This window comes from Somniosus microcephalus, chromosome 3 (assembly GCF_052327205.1).
Source record: "Somniosus microcephalus isolate GS21.2 chromosome 3, FLI_Smic_1.0, whole genome shotgun sequence".
Lineage (NCBI taxonomy): Eukaryota > Metazoa > Chordata > Chondrichthyes > Squaliformes > Somniosidae > Somniosus > Somniosus microcephalus.
In genome coordinates, this window is record NC_140989.1 from 161,230,358 (window position 1) to 161,251,042 (window position 20,685).

General features: G+C 47.0%; 1 protein-coding gene across 14 annotated transcripts in view; it reads left to right on the forward strand.

The window, feature by feature from the left end:
* Positions 1 to 20,685, forward strand: part of syne1b (spectrin repeat containing, nuclear envelope 1b) — an 834,787-nt gene that overhangs the window by 710,034 nt on the left and 104,068 nt on the right. The window contains exon 1 of one of the 14 annotated variants that reach the window (XM_085981818.1): positions 12,982 to 13,166. The exons of 12 other annotated variants lie outside the window; for them this stretch is intronic. In XM_085981818.1, the coding sequence (XP_085837944.1) occupies positions 13,120 to 13,166 (47 nt within the window). In that variant the 5' untranslated portion in view covers positions 12,982 to 13,119. Of the gene's footprint in view, positions 1 to 12,981; positions 13,167 to 20,685 lie in introns of those variants that run through there. One more of the 14 variants, XM_085981816.1, reaches the window with a different exon arrangement.

Here is a 20,685-nt window from a genome sequence, read left to right on the forward strand (position 1 = left end):
TCCTGAGATTACCAGCACAGAGCCCGGGTATGTTTCCTGAGATTACTAGCTCAGAGCCCTGGTATGTTTCCTGAGATTATTAGCTCAGAGCCCTGGTATGTTTCCTGAGATTACTAGCTCAGAGCCCTGGTATGTTTCCTGAGATTACGAGCTCAGAGCCCTGGTATGTTTCCTGAGATTACTAGCTCAGAGCCCTGGTATGTTTCCTGAGATTATTAGCTCAGAGCCCGGGTATGTTTCCTGAGATTACTAGCACAGAGCCTGGGTCTGTTTCCTGAGATTACTAGCACAGAGATCTGGTAGGTTTCCTGAGATTACCAGCACAGAGCCCGGGTATGTTTCCTGAGATTACTAGCACAGAGCCTGGGTCTGTTTCCTGAGATTACTAGCACAGAGCCCTGGTAGGTTTCCTGAGATTACCAGCACAGAGCCCTGGTATGTTTCCTGAGATTACCAGCTCAGAGCCCGGGTATGTTTCCTGAGATTACTAGCAGAGAGCCTGGGTCTGTTTCCTGAGATTACTAGCACAGAGATCTGGTAGGTTTCCTGAGATTACCAGCACAGAGCCCTGGTATGTTTCCTGAGATTACTAGCACAGAGCCTGGGTCTGTTTCCTGAGATTACTAGCACAGAGATCTGGTATGTTTCCTGAGATTACTAGCACAGAGCCGGGGTCTGTTTCCTGAGATTACTAGCACAGAGCCCTGGTAGGTTTCCTGAGATTACCAGCACAGAGCCCTGGTAGGTTTCCTGAGATTACTAGCTCAGAGCCCGGGTATGTTTCCTGAGATTACCAGCTCAGAGCCCTGGTATGTTTCCTGAGATTACCAGCACAGAGCCCGGGTATGTTTCCTGAGATTACCAGCTCAGAGCCCTGGTATGTTTCCTGAGAGTACTAGCTCAGAGCGCGGGTCTGTTTCCTGAGATTACCAGCACAGAGACCGGATATATTTCCTGAGATTACTAGCTCAGAGCCCTAGTATGATTCCTGAGATTACTAGCTCAGAGCCCAGATATGTTTCCTGAGATTACTAGCTCAGAGCTCGGGTATGTTTCCTCAGATTACTAGCTCAGAGCCCAGGTATGTTTCCTGAGATTACTAGCTCAGAGCCCGGGTCTGTTTCCTGAGATTACTAGCTCAGAGCCCGGGTATGTTTCCTGAGATTACTAGCTCAGAGCCCTGGTATGTTTCCTGCGATTACCAGCTGAGAGCCTGGGTATGTTTCCTGAGATTACTAGCTCAGAGCCTGGGTATGTTTCCTGAGATTACCAGCACAGAGCCCAGGTCTGTTTCCTGAGATTACTAGCTCAGAGCCTGGGTCTGTTTCCTGAGATTACTAGCTCAGAGCCTGGGTCTGTTTCCTGAGATTACTACCTCAGAGCCCGGGTATTTTTCCTGAGATTGCTAGCTCAGAGCCCTGGTATGTTTCCTGAGATTACTAGCCCAGAGCCCTGGTATGTTTCCTGAGATTACTAGCACAGAGCCTGGGTCTGTTTCCTGAGATTACTAGCTCAGAGCCCAGATCTGTTTCCTGAGATTACTAGCTCAGAGCCCAGATCTGTTTCCTGAGATTACCAGCACAGAGCCTGGGTCTGTTTCCTGAGATTACTAGCTCAGAGACCTGGTATGTTTCCTGAGATTACCAGCACAGAGCCCAGGTATGTTTCATGAGATTACCAGCACAGAGCCCAGGTCTGTTTCCTGAGATTACTAGCTCCGAGCCTGGGTCTGTTTCCTGAGATTACCAGCACAGACCCCGGGTATTTTTCCTGAGATTACTAGCTCAGAGCCCAGGTATGTTTCATGAGATTACTAGCTCAGAGCCCAGGTATGTTTCCTGAGATTACTAGCTCAGAGCCGTGGTATGTTTCCTGAGATTACTAGCTCAGAGCGCGGGTCTGTTTCCTGAGATTACCAGCACAGAGACCGGATATATTTCCTGAGATTACGAGCTCAGAGCCATAGTATGTTTCCTGAGATTACCAGCACAGAGCCCTGGTATCTTTTCTGAGATTACTAGCTCAGAGCGCGGGTCTGTTTCCTGAGATTACCAGCACAGAGCCCGGGTATGTTTCCTGAGATTACAACTCAAAGCCCTGGTCTGTTTCCTGAGATTACTAGCTCAGAGCCCGGGTATGTTTCCTGAGATTACTAGCTCAGAGCCCGGGTATGTTTCCTGAGATTACCAGCTCAGAGCCTGGGTCTGTTTCATGAGATTACTAGCTCAGAGCCCTGGTATGATTCCTGAGATTACTAGCACAGAGCCTGGGTATGTTTCATGAGATTACTAGCTCAGAGCCCAGGTATGTTTCTTGAGATTACTAGCATAGAGCCCTGGTATGTTTCATGAGATTACTAGCTCAGAGCCCAGGTATGTTTCCTGAGATTACTAGCTCACAGCCCTGGTATGTTTCATGAGATTACTAGCTCAGAGCCCAGGTCTGTTTCCTGAGATTACTAGCTCAGAGCCCTAGTATGTTTCCTGAGATTACCAGCTCAGAGCCCTGGTATGTTTCCTGAGTGTACTAGCTCAGAGCGCGGGTCTGTTTCCTGAGATTACCAGCACAGAGACCGGATATATTTCCTGAGATTACTAGCTCAGAGCCCTAGTATGTTTCCTGAGATTACCAGCACAGAGCCCTGGTATCTTTTCTGAGATTACTAGCTCAGAGCGCGGGTCTGTTTCCTGAGATTACCAGCACCGAGCCTGGGTATATTTCCTGAGTTTACTAGCTCAGAGCCCGGGTATGTTTCCTGAGATTACTAGCTCAAAGCCCTGGTCTGTTTCCTGAGATTACTAGCTCAGAGCCCGGGCCAGTTTCCTGAGATTACCAGCACAGAGCCCAGGTATATTTCCTGAGATTACTAGCTCAGAGCCTGGGTATGTTTCATGAGATTACTAGCTCAGAGCCCAGGTATGTTTCCTGAGATTCCCAGCTCAGAGCCCTAGTATGTTTCATGAGATTACCAGCTCAGAGCCCTAGTATGTTTTCATGAGATTACCAGCTCAGAGTCCAGGTATGTTTCATGAGATTACCAGCACAGAGCCTGGGTCTGTTTCCTGAGATTACTAGCTCAGAAACCTGGTATGTTTGCTGAGATTACTAGCTCAGAAACCTGGTATGTTTCCTGAGATTACTAGCACAGAGCCTGGGTATGTTTCATGAGATTACTAGCTCAGAGCCCAGGTCTGTTTCCTATGATTACTAGCTCAGAGCCCTAGTATATTTCCTGAGATTACTAGCTCAGAGCCCTGGTATGTTTCCCGAGATTACCAGCACAGAGCCCAGGTCTGTTTCCTGAGATTACTAGCTCAGAGCCCTGGTATGTTTCCTGAGATTACCAGCACAGAGCCCTGTTATGTTCGCTGAGATTACTAGCTCAGAGCCTGGGTATGTTTCATGAGATTACTAGCTCAGAGCCTGGGTCTGTTTCCTGAGATTACTAGCTCAGAGATCTGGTATGTTTCCTGAGATTACTAGCTCAGAGCCCAGGTATGTTTCCTGAGATTCCCAGCTCAGAGCCCTAGTATGTTTCATGAGATTACCAGCTCAGAGCCCGAGTATGTTTCATGAGATTACCAGCTCAGAGTCCAGGTATGTTTCATGAGATTACCAGCACAGAGCCTGGGTCTGTTTCCTGAGATTACTAGCTCAGAAACCTGGTATGTTTGCTGAGATTACTAGCTCAGAAACCTGGTATGTTTCCTGAGATTACTAGCACAGAGCCTGGGTATGTTTCATGAGATTACTAGCTCAGAGCCCAGGTCTGTTTCCTGAGATTACTAGCACAGAGCCTGGGTATATTTCCTGAGATTACTAGCTCAGAGCCCTGGTATGTTTCCCGAGATTACCAGCACAGAGCCCAGGTCTGTTTCCTGAGATTACTAGCTCAGAGCCCTGGTATGTTCCCTGAGATTACCAGCACAGAGCCCGGGTATGTTTCCTGAGATTACTAGCTCAGAGCCCTGGTATGTTTCCTGAGATTACCAGCAAAGAGCCCTGTTATGTTTGCTGAGATTACTAGCTCAGAGCCCTGGTATGTTCCCTGAGATTACCAGCACAGAGCCCGGGTATGTTTCCTGAGATTACCAGCTCAGAGCCCGGGTATTTTTCCTGAGATTACTAGCTCAGAGCCCGGGTATGCTTCCTGAGATTACTAGCTCAGTGCCCGGGTCTGTTTCCTGAGATTACTAGCTCAGTGCCCAGGTATGTTTCCTGAGATTACTAGCTCAGAGCCTGGGTCTGTTTCCTGAGATTACGAGCTCAGAGCCCGGGTATGTTTCCTGAGTTTACTAGCTCAGAGCCCTGGTATGTTTCCTGAGATTACTAGCTCAGAGCCCTGGTATGCTTCCTGAGATTACTAGCACAGAGCCTGGGTCTGTTTCCTGAGATTACCGCACAGAGCCCAGGTATGTTTCCTGAGATTACCAGCACAGAGCCCAGGTATGTTTCATGAGATTACTAGCTCAGAGCCCAGGTATGTTTCCTGAGATTACCAGCACAGAGCCCAGGTATGTTTCCTGAGATTACTAGCTCAGAGCCCTGGTATGTTTCCTGAGATTACTAGCTCAGAGCCCAGGTATGTTTCCTGAGATTACTAGCTCAGAGCCCTGGTATGTTCCCTGAGATTACCAGCACAGAGCCCGGGTATGTTTCCTGAGATTACCAGCTCAGAGCCCGGGTATGTTTCCTGAGATTACTAGCTCAGAGCCCAGGTATGTTTCCTGAGATTACTAGCTCAGAGCCCGGGTATGTTTCCTGAGTTTACTAGCTCAGAGCCCTGGTATGTTTCCTGAGATTACTAGCTCAGAGCCCTGGTATGTTTCCTGAGATTACGAGCACAGACCCTGGGTCTGTTTCCTGAGATTACCAGCACAGAGCCCAGGTATGTTTCCTGAGATTACCAGCACAGAGCCCAGGTATGTTTCATGAGATTACTAGCTCAGAGCCCAGGTATGTTTCCTGAGATTACCAGCACAGACCCCAGGTATGTTTCCTGAGATTACCAGCACAGAGCCCAGGTATGTTTCCTGAGATTACCAGCACAGAGCCCAGGTATGTTTCATGAGATTACTAGCTCAGAGCCCAGGTATGTTTCCTGAGATTACCAGCACAGAGCCCAGGTATGTTTCCTGAGATTACTAGCTCAGAGCCCTGGTATGTTTCCTGAGATTACTAGCTCAGAGCCCTGGTATGTTCCCTGAGATTACCAGCACAGAGCCCGGGTATGTTTCCTGAGATTACCAGCTCAGAGCCTGGGTATTTTTCCTGAGATTACTAGCTCAGAGCCCCGGTATGTTTCCTGAGATTACTAGCTCAGAGCCCAGGTATGTTTCCTGAGATTACTAGCACAGAGCCCAGGTATGTTTCATGAGATTACTAGCTCAGTGCCCGGGTCTGTTTCCTGAGATTACTAGCTCAGTGCCCAGGTATGTTTCCTGAGATTACTAGCTCAGAGCCTGGGTCCGTTTCCTGAGATTACTAGCTCAGAGCCCGGGTATGTTTCCTGAGTTTACTAGCTCAGAGCCCTGGTATGTTTCCTGAGATTACTAGCACAGAGCCTGGGTCTGTTTCCTGAGATTACCAGCACAGAGCCCAGGTATGTTTCCTGAGATTACTAGCTCAGAGCCCTGGTATGTTTCCTGAGATTACCAGCACAGAGCCCAGGTATGTTTCATGAGATTACTAGCACAGAGCCCAGGTATGTTTCATGAGATTACTAGCTCAGAGCCCAGGTATGTTTCCTGAGATTACCAGCACAGAGCCCAGGTATGTTTCCTGAGATTACTAGCTCAGAGCCCTGGTATGTTTCATGAGATTACTAGCTCAGAGCCCAGGTATGTTTCCTGAGATTACTAGCTCAGAGCCCGGGTCTGTTTCCTGAGATTACTAGCTCAGAGCCCTGGTATGTTTCCTGAGATTACTAGCTCAGAGCCCTGGTATGTTTCCTGAGATTACCAGCACAGAGCCCAGGTCTGTTTCCTGAGATTACTAGCTCAGAGCCCTCGTATGTTTCCTGAGATTACCAGCACAGAGCCCAGGTCTGTTTCCTGAGATTACTAGCTCAGAGCCCTGGTATGTTTCCTGAGATTACTAGCACAGAGCCTGGGTATGTTTCCTGAGATTACCAGCACAGAGCCCAGGTCTGTTTCCTGAGATTACCAGCACAGAGCCCAGGTCTGTTTCCTGAGATTACCAGCACAGAGCCCAGGTCTGTTTCCTGAGATTACTAGCTCAGAGCCCTGGTATGTTTCATGAGATTACTAGCTTAGAGCCCGGGTATGTTTCCTGAGATTACCAGCTCAAAGCCCGTGTCTGTTTCCTGAGATTACTAGCTCAGAGCCCTGGTATGTTTCCTGAGATTACCAGCACAGAGCCCAGGTATGTTTCATGAGATTACCAGCACAGAGCCTGGGTCTGTTTCCTGAGATTACTAGCTCAGAGACCTGGTATGTTTCCTGAGATTACTAGCACAGAGCCCTGGTATGTTTCCTGAGATTACCAGCACAGAGCCCAGGTCTGTTTCCTGAGATTACTAGCTCAGAGACCTGGTATGTTTCCTGAGATTACTAGCACAGACCCCTGTTATTTTTCATGAGATTTCTAGCTCAGAGCCCAGGTATGTTTCCTGAGATTACTAGCTCAGAGCCTGGGTATGTTTCATGAGATTACTAGCTCAGACCCCAGGTATGTTTCACGAGATTACTAGCTCAGAGCCCTGGTATGTTTCATGAGATTACTAGATCAGAGCCTCGGTCTGTTTCCTGAGATTACCAGCTCAGAGCCGTGGTATGTTTCCTGAGATTACCAGCTCAGAGCCCTAGTATGCTTCATGAGATTACTAGCTCAGGGCCCGGGTATGTTTCATGAGATTACTAGCTCAGAGCCCAGGTCTGTTTCCTGAGATTACTAGCTCAGAGCCCAGGTCTGTTTCCTGAGATTACTAGCACAGAGCCCGGGTATGTTTCCTGAGATTACTAGCTCAGAGCCCAGGTATGTTTCCTGAGATTACTAGCACAGAGCCCAGGTATGTTTCCTGAGATTACTAGCTCAGAGCCTGGGTCTGTTTCCTGAGATTACTAGCACAGAGCCCGGGTATGTTTCCTGAGATTACTAGCTCAGAGCCTGGGTATGTTTCCTGAGATTACTAGCTCAGAGCGCGGGTCTGTTTCCTGAGATTACAAGCTCAGAGCCTGGGTATATTTCCTGAGATTACTTGCTCAGAGCTCGGGTATGTTTCCTGAGATTACTCGCTCAGAGCCCGGGTCTGTTTCCTGAGATTACGAGCTCAGAGCCCGGGTCTGTTTCCTGAGATTACTAGCTCAGAGCCCGGGTATGTTTCCTGAGATTACTAGCTCAGAGCCCAGGTATGTTTCCTGAGATTACTAGCTCAGAGCCCAGGTATGTTTCCTGAGATTACTAGCTCAGAGCCCGGGTCTGTTTCCTGAGTTTACTAGCTCAGAGCCCAGGTATGTTTCCTGAGATTACTAGCTCAGAGCCCAGGTATGTTTCCTGAGATTACTAGCTCAGAGCCCGGGTATGTTTCCTGAGATTACTAGCACAGAGCCCGAGTCTGTTTCCTGAGATTACTAGCTCAGAGCCCAGGTATGTTTCCTGAGATTACTAGCACAGAGCCCAGGTCTGTTTCCTGAGATTACTAGCTCAGAGCCCGGGTATGTTTCCTGAGATTACTAGCACAGAGCCCAGGTCTGTTTCCTGAGATTACTAGCTCAGAGCCCAGGTATGTTTCCTGAGATTACTAGCTCAGAGCCTTGGTATGTTTCCTGAGATTACTGGCTCAGAGCCCGGGTCTGTTTCCTGAGATTACTAGCTCAGAGCCCAGGTATGTTTCCTGAGATTACCAGCACAGAGCCCAGGTATGTTTCCTGAGATTACTAGCTCAGAGCCCAGGTATGTTTCCTGAGATTACTAGCTCAGAGCCTTGGTATGTTTCCTGAGATTACTGGCTCAGAGCCCGGGTCTGTTTCCTGAGATTACTAGCTCAGAGCCCAGGTATGTTTCCTGAGATTACCAGCACAGAGCCCAGGTATGTTTCCTGAGATTACCAGCACAGAGCCCAGGTATGTTTCCTGAGATTACTAGCACAGAGCCCAGGTATGTTTCATGAGATTACTAGCACAGAGCCCAGGTATGTTTCATGAGATTACTAGCTCAGAGCCCAGGTATTTTTCCTGAGATTACTAGCTCAGTGCCTGGGTCTGTTTCCTGAGATTACTAGCTCAGAGCCCGGGTATGTTTCCTGAGATTACTAGCTCAGAGCCTTGGTATGTTTCCTGAGATTACTAGCTCAGAGCCTGGGTATGTTTCATGAGATTACTAGCTCAGAGCCCAGGTATGTTTCATGAGATTACTAGATCAGAGCCTGGGTCTGTTTCCTGAGATTACTAGCTCAGAGCCGTGGTATGTTTCCTGGGATTACCAGCTCAGAGCCCTAGTATGCTTCATGAGATTACTAGCTCAGGGCCCGGGTATGTTTCATGAGATTACTAGCTCAGAGCCCAGGTCTGTTTCCTGAGATTACTAGCTCAGAGCCCAGGTCTGTTTCCTGAGATTACTAGCACAGAGCCCGGGTATGTTTCCTGAGATTACTAGCTCAGAGCCCAGGTATGTTTCCTGAGATTACTAGCACAGAGCCCAGGTATGTTTCCTGAGATTACTAGCTCAGAGCCTGGGTCTGTTTCCTGAGATTACTAGCACAGAGCCCGGGTATGTTTCCTGAGATTACTAGCTCAGAGCCTGGGTATGTTTCCTGAGATTACTAGCTCAGAGCGCGGGTCTGTTTCCTGAGATTACAAGCTCAGAGCCTGGGTATATTTCCTGAGATTACTTGCTCAGAGCTCGGGTATGTTTCCTGAGATTACTCGCTCAGAGCCCGGGTCTGTTTCCTGAGATTACTAGCTCAGAGCCCGGGTCTGTTTCCTGAGATTACTAGCTCAGAGCCCGGGTATGTTTCCTAAAATTACTAGCTCAGAGCCCAGGTATGTTTCCTGAGATTACTAGCTCAGAGCCCAGGTATGTTTCCTGAGATTACTAGCTCAGAGCCCGGGTCTGTTTCCTGAGTTTACTAGCTCAGAGCCCAGGTATGTTTCCTGAGATTACTAGCTCAGAGCCCAGGTATGTTTCCTGAGATTACTAGCTCAGAGCCCGGGTATGTTTCCTGAGATTACTAGCTCAGAGCCCGAGTCTGTTTCCTGAGATTACTAGCTCAGAGCCCAGGTATGTTTCCTGAGATTACTAGCACAGAGCCCAGGTCTGTTTCCTGAGATTACTAGCTCAGAGCCCGTGTATGTTTCCTGAGATTACTAGCACAGAGCCCAGGTCTGTTTCCTGAGATTACTAGCTCAGAGCCCAGGTATGTTTCCTGAGATTACTAGCTCAGAGCCTTGGTATGTTTCCTGAGATTACTGGCTCAGAGCCCGGGTCTGTTTCCTGAGATTACTAGCTCAGAGCCCAGGTATGTTTCCTGAGATTACCAGCACAGAGCCCAGGTATGTTTCCTGAGATTACTAGCTCAGAGCCCAGGTATGTTTCCTGAGATTACTAGCTCAGAGCCTTGGTATGTTTCCTGAGATTACTGGCTCAGAGCCCGGGTCTGTTTCCTGAGATTACTAGCTCAGAGCCCAGGTATGTTTCCTGAGATTACCAGCACAGAGCCCAGGTATGTTTCCTGAGATTACCAGCACAGAGCCCAGGTATGTTTCCTGAGATTACTAGCACAGAGCCCAGGTATGTTTCATGAGATTACTAGCACAGAGCCCAGGTATGTTTCATGAGATTACTAGCTCAGAGCCCAGGTATTTTTCCTGAGATTACTAGCTCAGTGCCTGGGTCTGTTTCCTGAGATTACTAGCTCAGAGCCCTGGTATGTTTCCTGAGATTACTAGCACAGAGCCCAGGTATGTTTCCTGAGATTACTAGCTCAGAGCCCGGGTATGTTTCCTGAGATTACTAGCTCAGAGCCTTGGTATGTTTCCTGAGATTACTAGCTCAGAGCCTGGGTATGTTTCATGAGATTACTAGCTCAGAGCCCAGGTATGTTTCATGAGATTACTAGCTCAGAGCCCTGGTATGTTTCATGAGATTACTAGATCAGAGCCTGGGTCTGTTTCCTGAGATTACTAGCTCAGAGCCGTGGTATGTTTCCTGGGATTACCAGCTCAGAGCCCTAGTATGCTTCATGAGATTACTAGCTCAGGGCCCGGGTATGTTTCATGAGATTACTAGCTCAGAGCCCAGGTCTGTTTCCTGAGATTACTAGCACAGAGCCCGGGTATGTTTCCTGAGATTACTAGCTCAGAGCCCAGGTATGTTTCCTGAGATTACTAGCACAGAGCCCGGGTATGTTTCCTGAGATTACTAGCTCAGAGCCCAGGTATGTTTCCTGAGATTACTAGCACAGAGCCCAGGTATGTTTCCTGAGATTACTAGCTCAGAGCCTGGGTCTGTTTCCTGAGATTACTAGCACAGAGCCCGGGTATGTTTCCTGAGATTACTAGCTCAGAGCCTGGGTATGTTTCCTGAGATTACTAGCTCAGAGCGCGGGTCTGTTTCCTGAGATTACAAGCTCAGAGCCTGGGTATATTTCCTGAGATTACTTGCTCAGAGCTCGGGTATGTTTCCTGAGATTACTCGCTCAGAGCCCGGGTCTGTTTCCTGAGATTACTAGCTCAGAGCCCGGGTCTGTTTCCTGAGATTACTAGCTCAGAGCCCGGGTATGTTTCCTGAGATTACTAGCTCAGAGCCCAGGTATGTTTCCTGAGATTACTAGCTCAGAGCCCAGGTATGTTTCCTGAGATTACTAGCTCAGAGCCCGGGTCTGTTTCCTGAGTTTACTAGCTCAGAGCCCAGGTATGTTTCCTGAGATTACTAGCTCAGAGCCCAGGTATGTTTCCTGAGATTACTAGCTCAGAGCCCGGGTATGTTTCCTGAGATTACTAGCTCAGAGCCCGAGTCTGTTTCCTGAGATTACTAGCTCAGAGCCCAGGTATGTTTCCTGAGATTACTAGCACAGAGCCCAGGTCTGTTTCCTGAGATTACTAGCTCAGAGCCCGGGTATGTTTCCTGAGATTACTAGCACAGAGCCCAGGTCTGTTTCCTGAGATTACTAGCTCAGAGCCCAGGTATGTTTCCTGAGATTACTAGCTCAGAGCCCAGGTATGTTTCCTGAGATTACCAGCACAGAGCCCAGGTATGTTTCCTGAGATTACTAGCTCAGAGCCCAGGTATGTTTCCTGAGATTACTAGCACAGAGCCCAGGTATGTTTCATGAGATTACTAGCACAGAGCCCAGGTATGTTTCATGAGATTACTAGCTCAGAGCCCAGGTATTTTTCCTGAGATTACTAGCTCAGTGCCTGGGTCTGTTTCCTGAGATTACTAGCTCAGAGCCCTGGTATGTTTCCTGAGATTACTAGCACAGAGCCCAGGTATGTTTCCTGAGATTACTAGCACAGAGCCCAGGTATGTTTCCTGAGATTACTAGCTCAGAGCCCGGGTTTGTTTCCTGAGATTACTAGCTCAGAGCCCTGGTATGTTTCCTGAGATTACTAGCTCAGAGCCCGGGTATGTTTCCTGAGATTACTTGCTCAGAGCCCGGGTTTGTTTCCTGAGATTACTAGCTCAGAGCCCTGGTATGTTTCCTGAGATTACCAGCTCAGAGCCCGGGTCTGTTTCCTGCTGCTTGTCCATCGAGGGCAATTCTAGCCCTTTTAAAATTGAGTCTTTGCTGGACCGGGAGCCAGTGTAGGTCAGCGAGTACAGGGGTGATGGGTGAACGGGACTTGGTGGGAGTTAGGATATGGGCAGCAGACCATTCTATACCAGTGTGCTGAGCTGACAAACTGCATGGTATCAGCCAGTGTAGCCCCATAAGTAACCATATTCATACTTTGGAGGCTGTGCGGGGGCCTTTGTTCATACTAATCTGCACAAAGATCTTTGGACTCACTGGGGGTAAATTTGACTTTGGACGGTAGTTTAAGACGCTCGCTATTGGCTCAAGCACCCATTAAACACCTCTCCCCATTTGCTATTGATTTCAACGGAAATGGGGACAGGTGTTTAATGGGGCGGTCGAGCCGATATTGCCCGTTTTACACCATCGTTCAAAGTCAGAATGACCCTCAGAGAGTGGGGTGATCTCCCCGGGGCGGTGGGGGTTGGTGGGGTTAGTGATGCATGCTCTCTATGTCAGACAGGCGAGCTCTATTTACTTGGGTTTATCAGTGGCTCGGTGTGGAGACTCTCAGGTATTGCAATGAGTCTTGCGCACATCTGGCCTAGCAGGAAAGAAGGCCATAAATGAAGATAAGGCTGTGAAGTTAAACCTAGTGCTGAATTCAGTATCTGGTGGGGGTTTTGTTGTCCATTGTCCCATTGGCAAAATGTGCTGAGTTAAAAGTTGCACAGTTCAGTGACTCTCCGGCTAAGATTGTCTTGCGAGAGAAAAATGGCCAGTATGTAAGCACCCGATTGTGAGTGCGCAGTGAATAATGTGGGAAAGGTTCTGCTCTATCACAAATCAGTTCTTCTGTGTTAGGAGGGAAGTGCTTTAGGGGGAGAGAGAGAGAGACAGCTGCTGCTTGCTTACTGCTTGTGATTTTCCTTGCTGGCCTCCACACATCCCAGTGGAGAGACGTCATAGCTTAGGAATAGTTCCGAGTGTTTGCTGTGTTTGCAGAGTGCAGCAAGGCACCAGATCCTTTCTGCATTAAAGCCAGCTCTGGTCTCTTAATGCTGGGGTGCTGGGGAATCGGGTCTGCTGGGCGGAGGTTGGGTGTCCCCATTTGGAAGGAGCCGCGCTTGACGTCACTGGCCTGACGCCCCAGGAATGTGAGCCCAGCGACACATGCCGATGAGCGTAAGTTTTTATTTAGAAACCTGAACACTTGTCACTCCATGGTGCCAGTTGTCAGGTCGGCTCTAATAACACTTGCTGAGAGTGACGATTGGCGAGCGATTTGCTTGGCCGCTATCTGCTGTGTGAGAGTGTTCGCGTGCACTGTCCTAGAGTTCTTCAGCCCATTTTGCAGGAGGTGGTCCCCTTTCTCCTTGTCGCTGCAGTTGCCCTGGTAGAAGCAATGGCTGAGTGCTGCGATGTGGACCTTGATCTCCCCGAGTGTCACTGTGACATTACCAGGCAGGTCTTTGCTTCTTCTCTTCTATTTCAGTCGCTTTCTGCTGTTGCATGCTCGGCTAGAGACCAATTGCACCATTTGACCCCACAGGCGTTAGCACGCCTTGGGTTGCTCCAGCGTTGCATGCTCCAGGTCGTGTTTGTCTGTTGTTGTTTCTTCACCTTTTCTATAAGAAAGAGCAGCTTTTAAAATATCTGATTACACATCCTGTTCCTTTCCTGTGCAAAGCCATGTGTCACACTTCTTCGTTCTGCGAACAGCACAAAGAGGCAGCAGCCTCCCAATAAATCTGCGCAGGCTAGGTTACAGTCTGTCAGCTGTCAGCACACCGAATTGCTGTCACTATTTAATGAAGAATCTCCCTGCGAGGTGCAGGGAAGTGGAACGTGTGCTGAACTCCTGTCGCGGTCTGTTCTTGCAGAGCAAGCAGTTTGGCTATCTGCTCAGGATATCCCTTCAAACTCCTCTTTACTGATACCATCTGAATGGGAAGCTTGTATCTAATTAGCTTGGGCGAGCATTTAAAATCTGGCTAAAACACTAGATTAACAACTTAACCCTTTCCCTTCTTTAGAAAGTAAAACTACTTTGAATGAAACAACGACCCAGACTTGGCTGGAGTGGGGCGTTAGTTAGACTTTTTCCTGCACCCTCCAGCTCAAAAATGCCTTGCTCTGTAAGTTGCTGGAAGTGCGAGCTGATAACAAGGACAACAGGACATTTGGGACCTTGGTGAATGACGGGACAAACAGTGTATCAATTCAATTTTCAATATTTTTTTTTTATTTGTCATACATGCAGCAGACGTGTGTACTGCACAATGAAATGTTGATTTTTACGAGTCCTCCCAACATTGGAATAAATATGGCATAACAATGATAAAATACTAAGAAATACAGTAATAATAAATAAAACAACAGTAATAAATAATAATAAATTATACGTTCATGAGTCTTATGGCCTGGGGGTAGAAGCTGTTTCGAAACCTGCTGGTACGAGACCGTATGCTTTGGTATCTCTTACCGGACGGGAGCAGGGCGAAGAGGTTGTGGCTGGGGTGGCTCGCGTCTTTAATGATTCTCAGGGCCTTCCCCCGCCTCCTCTCGGGGTAGATATCCTGGACAGCAGGTAGTTTAATTCCTATAGTATTTTGTGCAGCTTTCACCACCATCTGTAGAGCCTTGCGGTCTGTGGCGGTGCAGTTGCCATACCATAACCAATGAGATTTAAGGATTGAGAAATAAACAGAGGAAGGGCTGAGAAAGAGGGCGAATTAGAGTGGGTGAATTCCATGTCGATTCAGGTACAGAAAGAGAAATAAAGAGAGGGAGAGAAAGATTGGATTAAGAGCGGGAGAAAAAAAAGACAGAAAAGTAAGAAAAAAAAAGTAAAAATTTCAAATTTGACATTTAAAAAATCTCCAACAACAATTCACAACCTGAAAGAATCAGACTCTACACTTACAATTGTTCAGTTTCTGGGCAAGAGGTTGATTGGCAGTCATTAACAATAATCAACTCGTTAATAGGGTACTTGCACTGTTAATTACTAGACTTAACTTTCTGTGGCGAGTTTAATGGGCAGTTTCTATGCAAATGTAGCAACTTCATGAAAATCATGGGGAGGTTAAAGGAGAGATGCCATTTTCGCAAAACTAACGGCGGAGCAGTGTACATCGTGCAGCAACTTGTGGCGATTCACATTTCACGGTGTATCTCTTCCGCGTCACAAATTGGTGGACGATTTGTACGTTGATAGCAGCGTGTGTCATTCACGCACTGTTATTTTTTTGGCAAACTCGGCAATGACATTTTAATGCAAGAGTTTTCGAGGAACAAGATGGGACTTTTCATTCATTTTAAGACAAACTCAACCAAATGCAAAATTAAGGCTTTCAAGTCGTAAATATCTGTTTTGACCTGTGCAGGTTCCTGATCCACAGCTGTGAGCCCTTTAATAAAAGAAAGAAAGACTTGCATTCATATAGCGCCTTTCATGACCTCAGGATGTTCCAAAGAGCTTTACAGCCAATTAACTACTTTTGACGTGTAGCCGCTGTTGTAATGTAGGAAACGTGGCAGCCAATTTGTGCACAGCAAGCTCCCACAAATAGCAATGAGACAATGATAAGATAATCTGTTTTTTGTGATGTTGAGTGAGGGGTAAAAATTGGCCAGGACACCAGGGAGAACTCCCCTGTTCTTCTTCGAATAGTGCCATGGGATCCTTTACATCCACCAGCGAGGGCAGCGGGGCCTCGGTTTAATGCCTCATCCGAAAGACGGCACCTCCGACAGTGCAGCACTCCCTCAGTACTAGATTTTTGTGCTCAAGTCTCTGGAGTGGGGCTTGAACCCACAATAAATGACAGACGCTCAAAGCAGTGAGATGGAGCAACAAGTTAGCAAAGGATCTATAAATCTCACTGGAGTTACAAAGGTTTTGACCAGCCTGGCAGTCTCAGAATGCTGGTTTAGTTGTAAACCTGACACCCGCTACCTCGCCAACTTCTGCTATTCCATCTCCCCAGTCCTGTTTGTCGCAGTGTTTAGTTTGGCAGTCTTATGCGGCTGCTGGTTACAGTTACTGCGCACACCGTCTCATTCATTTATATCCTCTTCCTCACATCACCTCACTTTGTTGCAGTTTCACTTGTGGCTTTTGTCTCTATTCTGGTAGGCTTGCAGATTTAAAAACAAACAACATTTCCGGCCAGTGCAGGACCCTTTACTTTTCTAGCGGCCATAAATATAAGACAGGCACTAATAAATCCAATCGGGAATTCAGGAGAAACTTCTTCACCCAGAGAGTGGTGAGAATGTGGAACTCGCTACCACAGGGTGTAGTTGAGGCGAATAGTATAGATGCATTTAAGGGGAAGCTAGATAAGCATGTGAGGGAGAACAGAATAGAGGGTGAGGAATATGCAGATAGGGTGAGATGAAGTAAGGTAGGATCGAGGCTCATGTGGAGCATAAACACCAGCATAGACCTGTTGGGCTGAATGGCCTGTCTCTGTGCTGTACATGCTATGTAATTCTATGTAACAGAGAGCTAGAGTATGAAACTGTCTAAACAGCTCTGAAGCCCTGTTGCAGGTCATGGGTTATTTGAATTTGTTCATTAATTATGTTTTTTAAATAATGCTGACCTCTACACATAGCCATTTGAAGTATTTGCTGTTTTGCTTTTCTTTGTTGGAGCAGAGTTTGTTGACAAAGGAGCCGTAAAAACTTTAATTCATTGCCATTTGGTGGTAGTTTTTGGTTAGATACTAGGTAGCTTGCGGAAAGTAGCTGAATTGATCTAGGAAAGCTTGATTCTATTCTGGGTAGTCTCGACCTTGCCCAGTTCAGATCAGCACAGAATTTGGTTGGCAATACTGGCTAGTTTAGAAAGAAAGAAGAAAACTCTTACATTTCTATAGCGCCTTTCACGACCACCGGATGTCCCAAAGCACTTTACAGCCAATGAAGTACTTTTTGAAGTGTAATCACTGTTGTAATGTAGGAAGTGCGGCAGCCAAGTTACGCACAGCAAGATCCCACAAACAGCAATGAGATAATGACCAGATAATCTGTTTTAGTGATGTTGGTTGAAGGATAAATGTTGGTCAGGACACTGGGGAGAACTTCCCTGCTCTTCTTCACAATAATGCCACGGGATCTTTTATGTCCTAAGAGGGCAGGTGAGGGCCTCGGTTTAACGTCTCATCTGAAAGGCGGCACCGCCGACAGTGCAGCACTCCCTCAGCACTGCACTGGGAGTGTCAGCTTGGATTTTGTCAGCTCTGGAGTGAGACCCGCAGACGAAGAGGCGAGGGTGCTACCAACTGAGCAATGGCTGACACCAGTTTAGTTAAATATAGCTTGAGAATTTTCAAAGCATTGTGTGGCTTCAAAAAATCTGGAGCTGGGGAAAGAAAAACTCATCGCTGATCACAAACTTGCAGAACAGCAGGTTCCACTCTGCCAGAGGTTGTATCTGGGATATCTGGCAGTTCGCATTCACAACACACTGGAAAATTTCACTCTCACAAGCTAACCTTTTATAAGGCAATTTAGAGTAAAGCTTTAACAGTTAGTATTGTGGGTGTTCTTCAGTCTGATGGAGGCATTCCTCACAAATACAGTGAACTATAATTAATGTACAAATAAAAGACTAGTACAGAGCCACCAGCACTACAGTACGGGCACGTGTTCCTTTCTAAGCCACTGTTTGAGTTGGCAACAGTTAAATGATGAGTCATACATATGGCTAATTTGTGAATTAAGAAGCAAAATTTTTAAAATATTTAATGTAGAATAATGTGACCTGAAGCTAGGACTGTCCCAGTACACCAGAGTTAGAATCATAGAATCTTACAGCACAGAGCGAGGCCATTCAGCCCATCACATAGTCCCACTCCCCTGCTCTTTCCCTGTAGCCCTGCACTTTTCTCAAGTTGAAAGCTGTTGTAATGGAGCTAGTTCTGGGTATTAATGGATCCTCACCCCAACCATTCCACATGATCATTACAGCCGTGGAGATATTTTTTGAGTAAAAAAGGTTGAACTAGGTGAACTTTTACAGTTTTATGCGCTGTCAAATAAATGATCGGCCAGCTAAAAAAAGTTGTAATATACTAAGTTATATTTTGAATTTCTATTTTGCATGTAGTTTGTCCAAGAGTTCCATTTGAAGTGCTAGATTAACTGAGTTGACTTGTTTTGTTGCCACATGCAATCCTGCGGTTTTTGTTATATGCATGAATCTCTCCCTCCACTCTTCATGCCGCTGTCCCTCCCTTTGACCCGCCCTCCCTTTGATCCTCCCTCCCTTTGACCCTCCCTCCCTTTGCAAGAAAGGTTGAACTAGGTGACCTTTTACAGTTTTATGCGCTGTCCAATAAATGATCAGCCAGCTAAAAAAATGTAACCCTGCTATTTAAGAAAGGAGGGAGAGAGAAAATGGGGAACTACAGACCTGTTAGCCTCACATCAGTAGTTGGGAAAATGCTGGAATCTATTATAAAGGATGCACTAACTGGGCACTTAGAAACTAATAGTAAGATTGGGCAGAGTCAACATGGATTTATGAAAGGGAAATCCTGTTTAACAAACCTATTGGAGTTCTTTGAGGATGTAACTAGTGGAGTAGACAAAGGGGAACCGGTAGATGTGGTGTATTTGGATTTTCAGAAGGCCTTCGATAAGGTCCCACACAAGAGGTTGGTGAACAAAATTAGGGCACATAGAATTGGGGGTAATATACTAGCATGGATTGAGAATTGGTTAACAGACAGAAAACAAAGAGTAGGGATAAACGGGTCTTTTTCAGGATGGCAAGCTGTGACTAGTGGGGTACCGCAAGGATCGGTGCTTGGGCCCCAGCTATTCACAATCTATATCAATGATTTGGATGAGGGGACTAAATGTAACATTTCCAAATTTGCTGATGATACAAAGCTAGATGGCAGTGTCAGATGTGAAGAGGCTTTAAGGGGATCTCGAAAGGCTCAGTGAATGGGCGAGAACATAGCAGATGGAATATAATGTGAATATATGTGAAGTTATCCACTTTGGTAGAAAAAACAGAAAGGCAGAGTATTCCTAAATGGTGAAAGATTGGGGAATGCAGATGCTCAAAGGGACCTGGGTGTCCTTGTACATGAGTCACTGAAAGTGAATGTGCAGGTGCAGCAAGCCATTAGGAAGGCAAATGGTATGCTGGCCTTCATTGCAAGAGGATTTGAGTACAGGAGTAAAGAAGTCTTACTCCAATTATATAGGGCCTTGGTGAGACCACACCTGGAGTACTGTGTACAATTTTGGTCTCCTTACCTAAGGAAGGATATACTTGCCATAGAGGGAGTGCAACGAAGGTTCATGAGATTGATTCCTGGGATGGCGGGACTGTCGTATGAGAAGAGATTAAGTAAGCTAGGCCTGTATTCTCTTGAATTCAGAAGAATGAGAGGGAATCTCATTGAAGCATACAAAATTATTACAGGGCTTGATAGGGTGGATGCTGGGAGAATGTTTTCCTTGGCTGGGGAGTCTAGAACCAGGGGCCACAGCCTCAGGATAAAGGGTTGGCCATTCAGGACTGAGATGAGAAGAAATTTCTTCACACAGAGGGTGGTCAATCTTTGGAATACTCTACCCCAGAGGACTGTGGAGGCTCAGTCATTGGATATATTCAAAACAGAAGTCGATAGATTTCTGACTAGTAAGGGCATCAAGGGATATGGCGATAGGGCCGGTGAATGGAATTGAGGCAGAAGATCAGCCATGATCTCATTGAATGGTGGAGCAGGCTCGAAGGGCCAAATGGCCTACTCCTGCTCCTATTTCATATGTTCTTATATTCTTAGGTTGCCTGTCCCTCCCTCCGTCTCTCCCTTTGTCCCTCCCTCACTTCCCCACTTCATCTCTCTGGTGATTTGAACGGCATGACTTGTTTCAGTATGACAGTCTACAAAACCATCCCGAGGGGAAGGGCAATGTGTTGCCTCCAGGCCTCTTCATGCTGTTTTAATCTCTTTCACAATAATGTCTGCACTTTCCTGGGAAACTTGAAGTGCTTGTGTTGGCAACCAGCTCTCATCCGTTCACTGTAAGCGGGATACCTTTTACTTGGAGCCACGCTGTGAGCCCCGTGTGTTGTTTGGCTTCCTCACTCAGTGACTAATTTGACTCGACCTTGAACTTTTGTAGGCCGTTGTAGAAAGTCTACACTATATGCAAAGTATAGGAAATCTCAGCCGCTCACTCGGTGCAGTGCAGTAGAGCTCCAGTGTAGAGCCATGAAGTGTGAAGCCAGTAATTGGGCAGTGAGGGTTCCGCACTTCACTAATTTATGTTCTCTACCTCCATCCCCTCTTACAAAGTGAAGCTAAACCATGAGTGTGAGCAGACTGTTTGAGCACGGAGTGCATCACAGCCCAGCCTGATCTTGCCCTCAGCTGACTTCACACACATGCACTTTCCAGCTTGGATGTGGTACTGATATTCATTTCCCTGCCTTCCAGTTGTGGGGCAGTGAGGCCAATTGTTGCTGCCCTGCTTAACGCATTGATTCCCGATGCAGTGTTTTATGTTGGCAATGGTTCGCAATGGCAGCATTTTGCAATGCAACGTTTACCAGTGGCGGTGTTTCCCAATGCAGTCTTCAGTAATGCAATGTGCTGCGATGCAGTCTTCGGTAATGCAGTGTGGTGCGATGCAGTCTTCAGCGATGCAGTGTGCTGCGATGCAGTTTTTAGTAATGCAGTGTGCTGCGATGCAGTCTTCAGTAATTCAGTGTGCTGCGATGCAGTCTTCAGTAATTCGTTGTGCTGCGATGCAGTCTTCAGCAATGTGGTGTGCTGCGATGCAGTCTTGAGTGATGCAGTGTGCTGCGATGCAGTTCAGTAATGCAGTGTGCTGTGATGCAGCCTTCAGTAACGCAGTGTGCTGTGATGCAGTCTTCAGTAATGCAGTGTGCTGCGATGCAGTCTTCAGTAATGCAGTGCGCTGCAATGCAGCCTATAGTAATGCAGTGT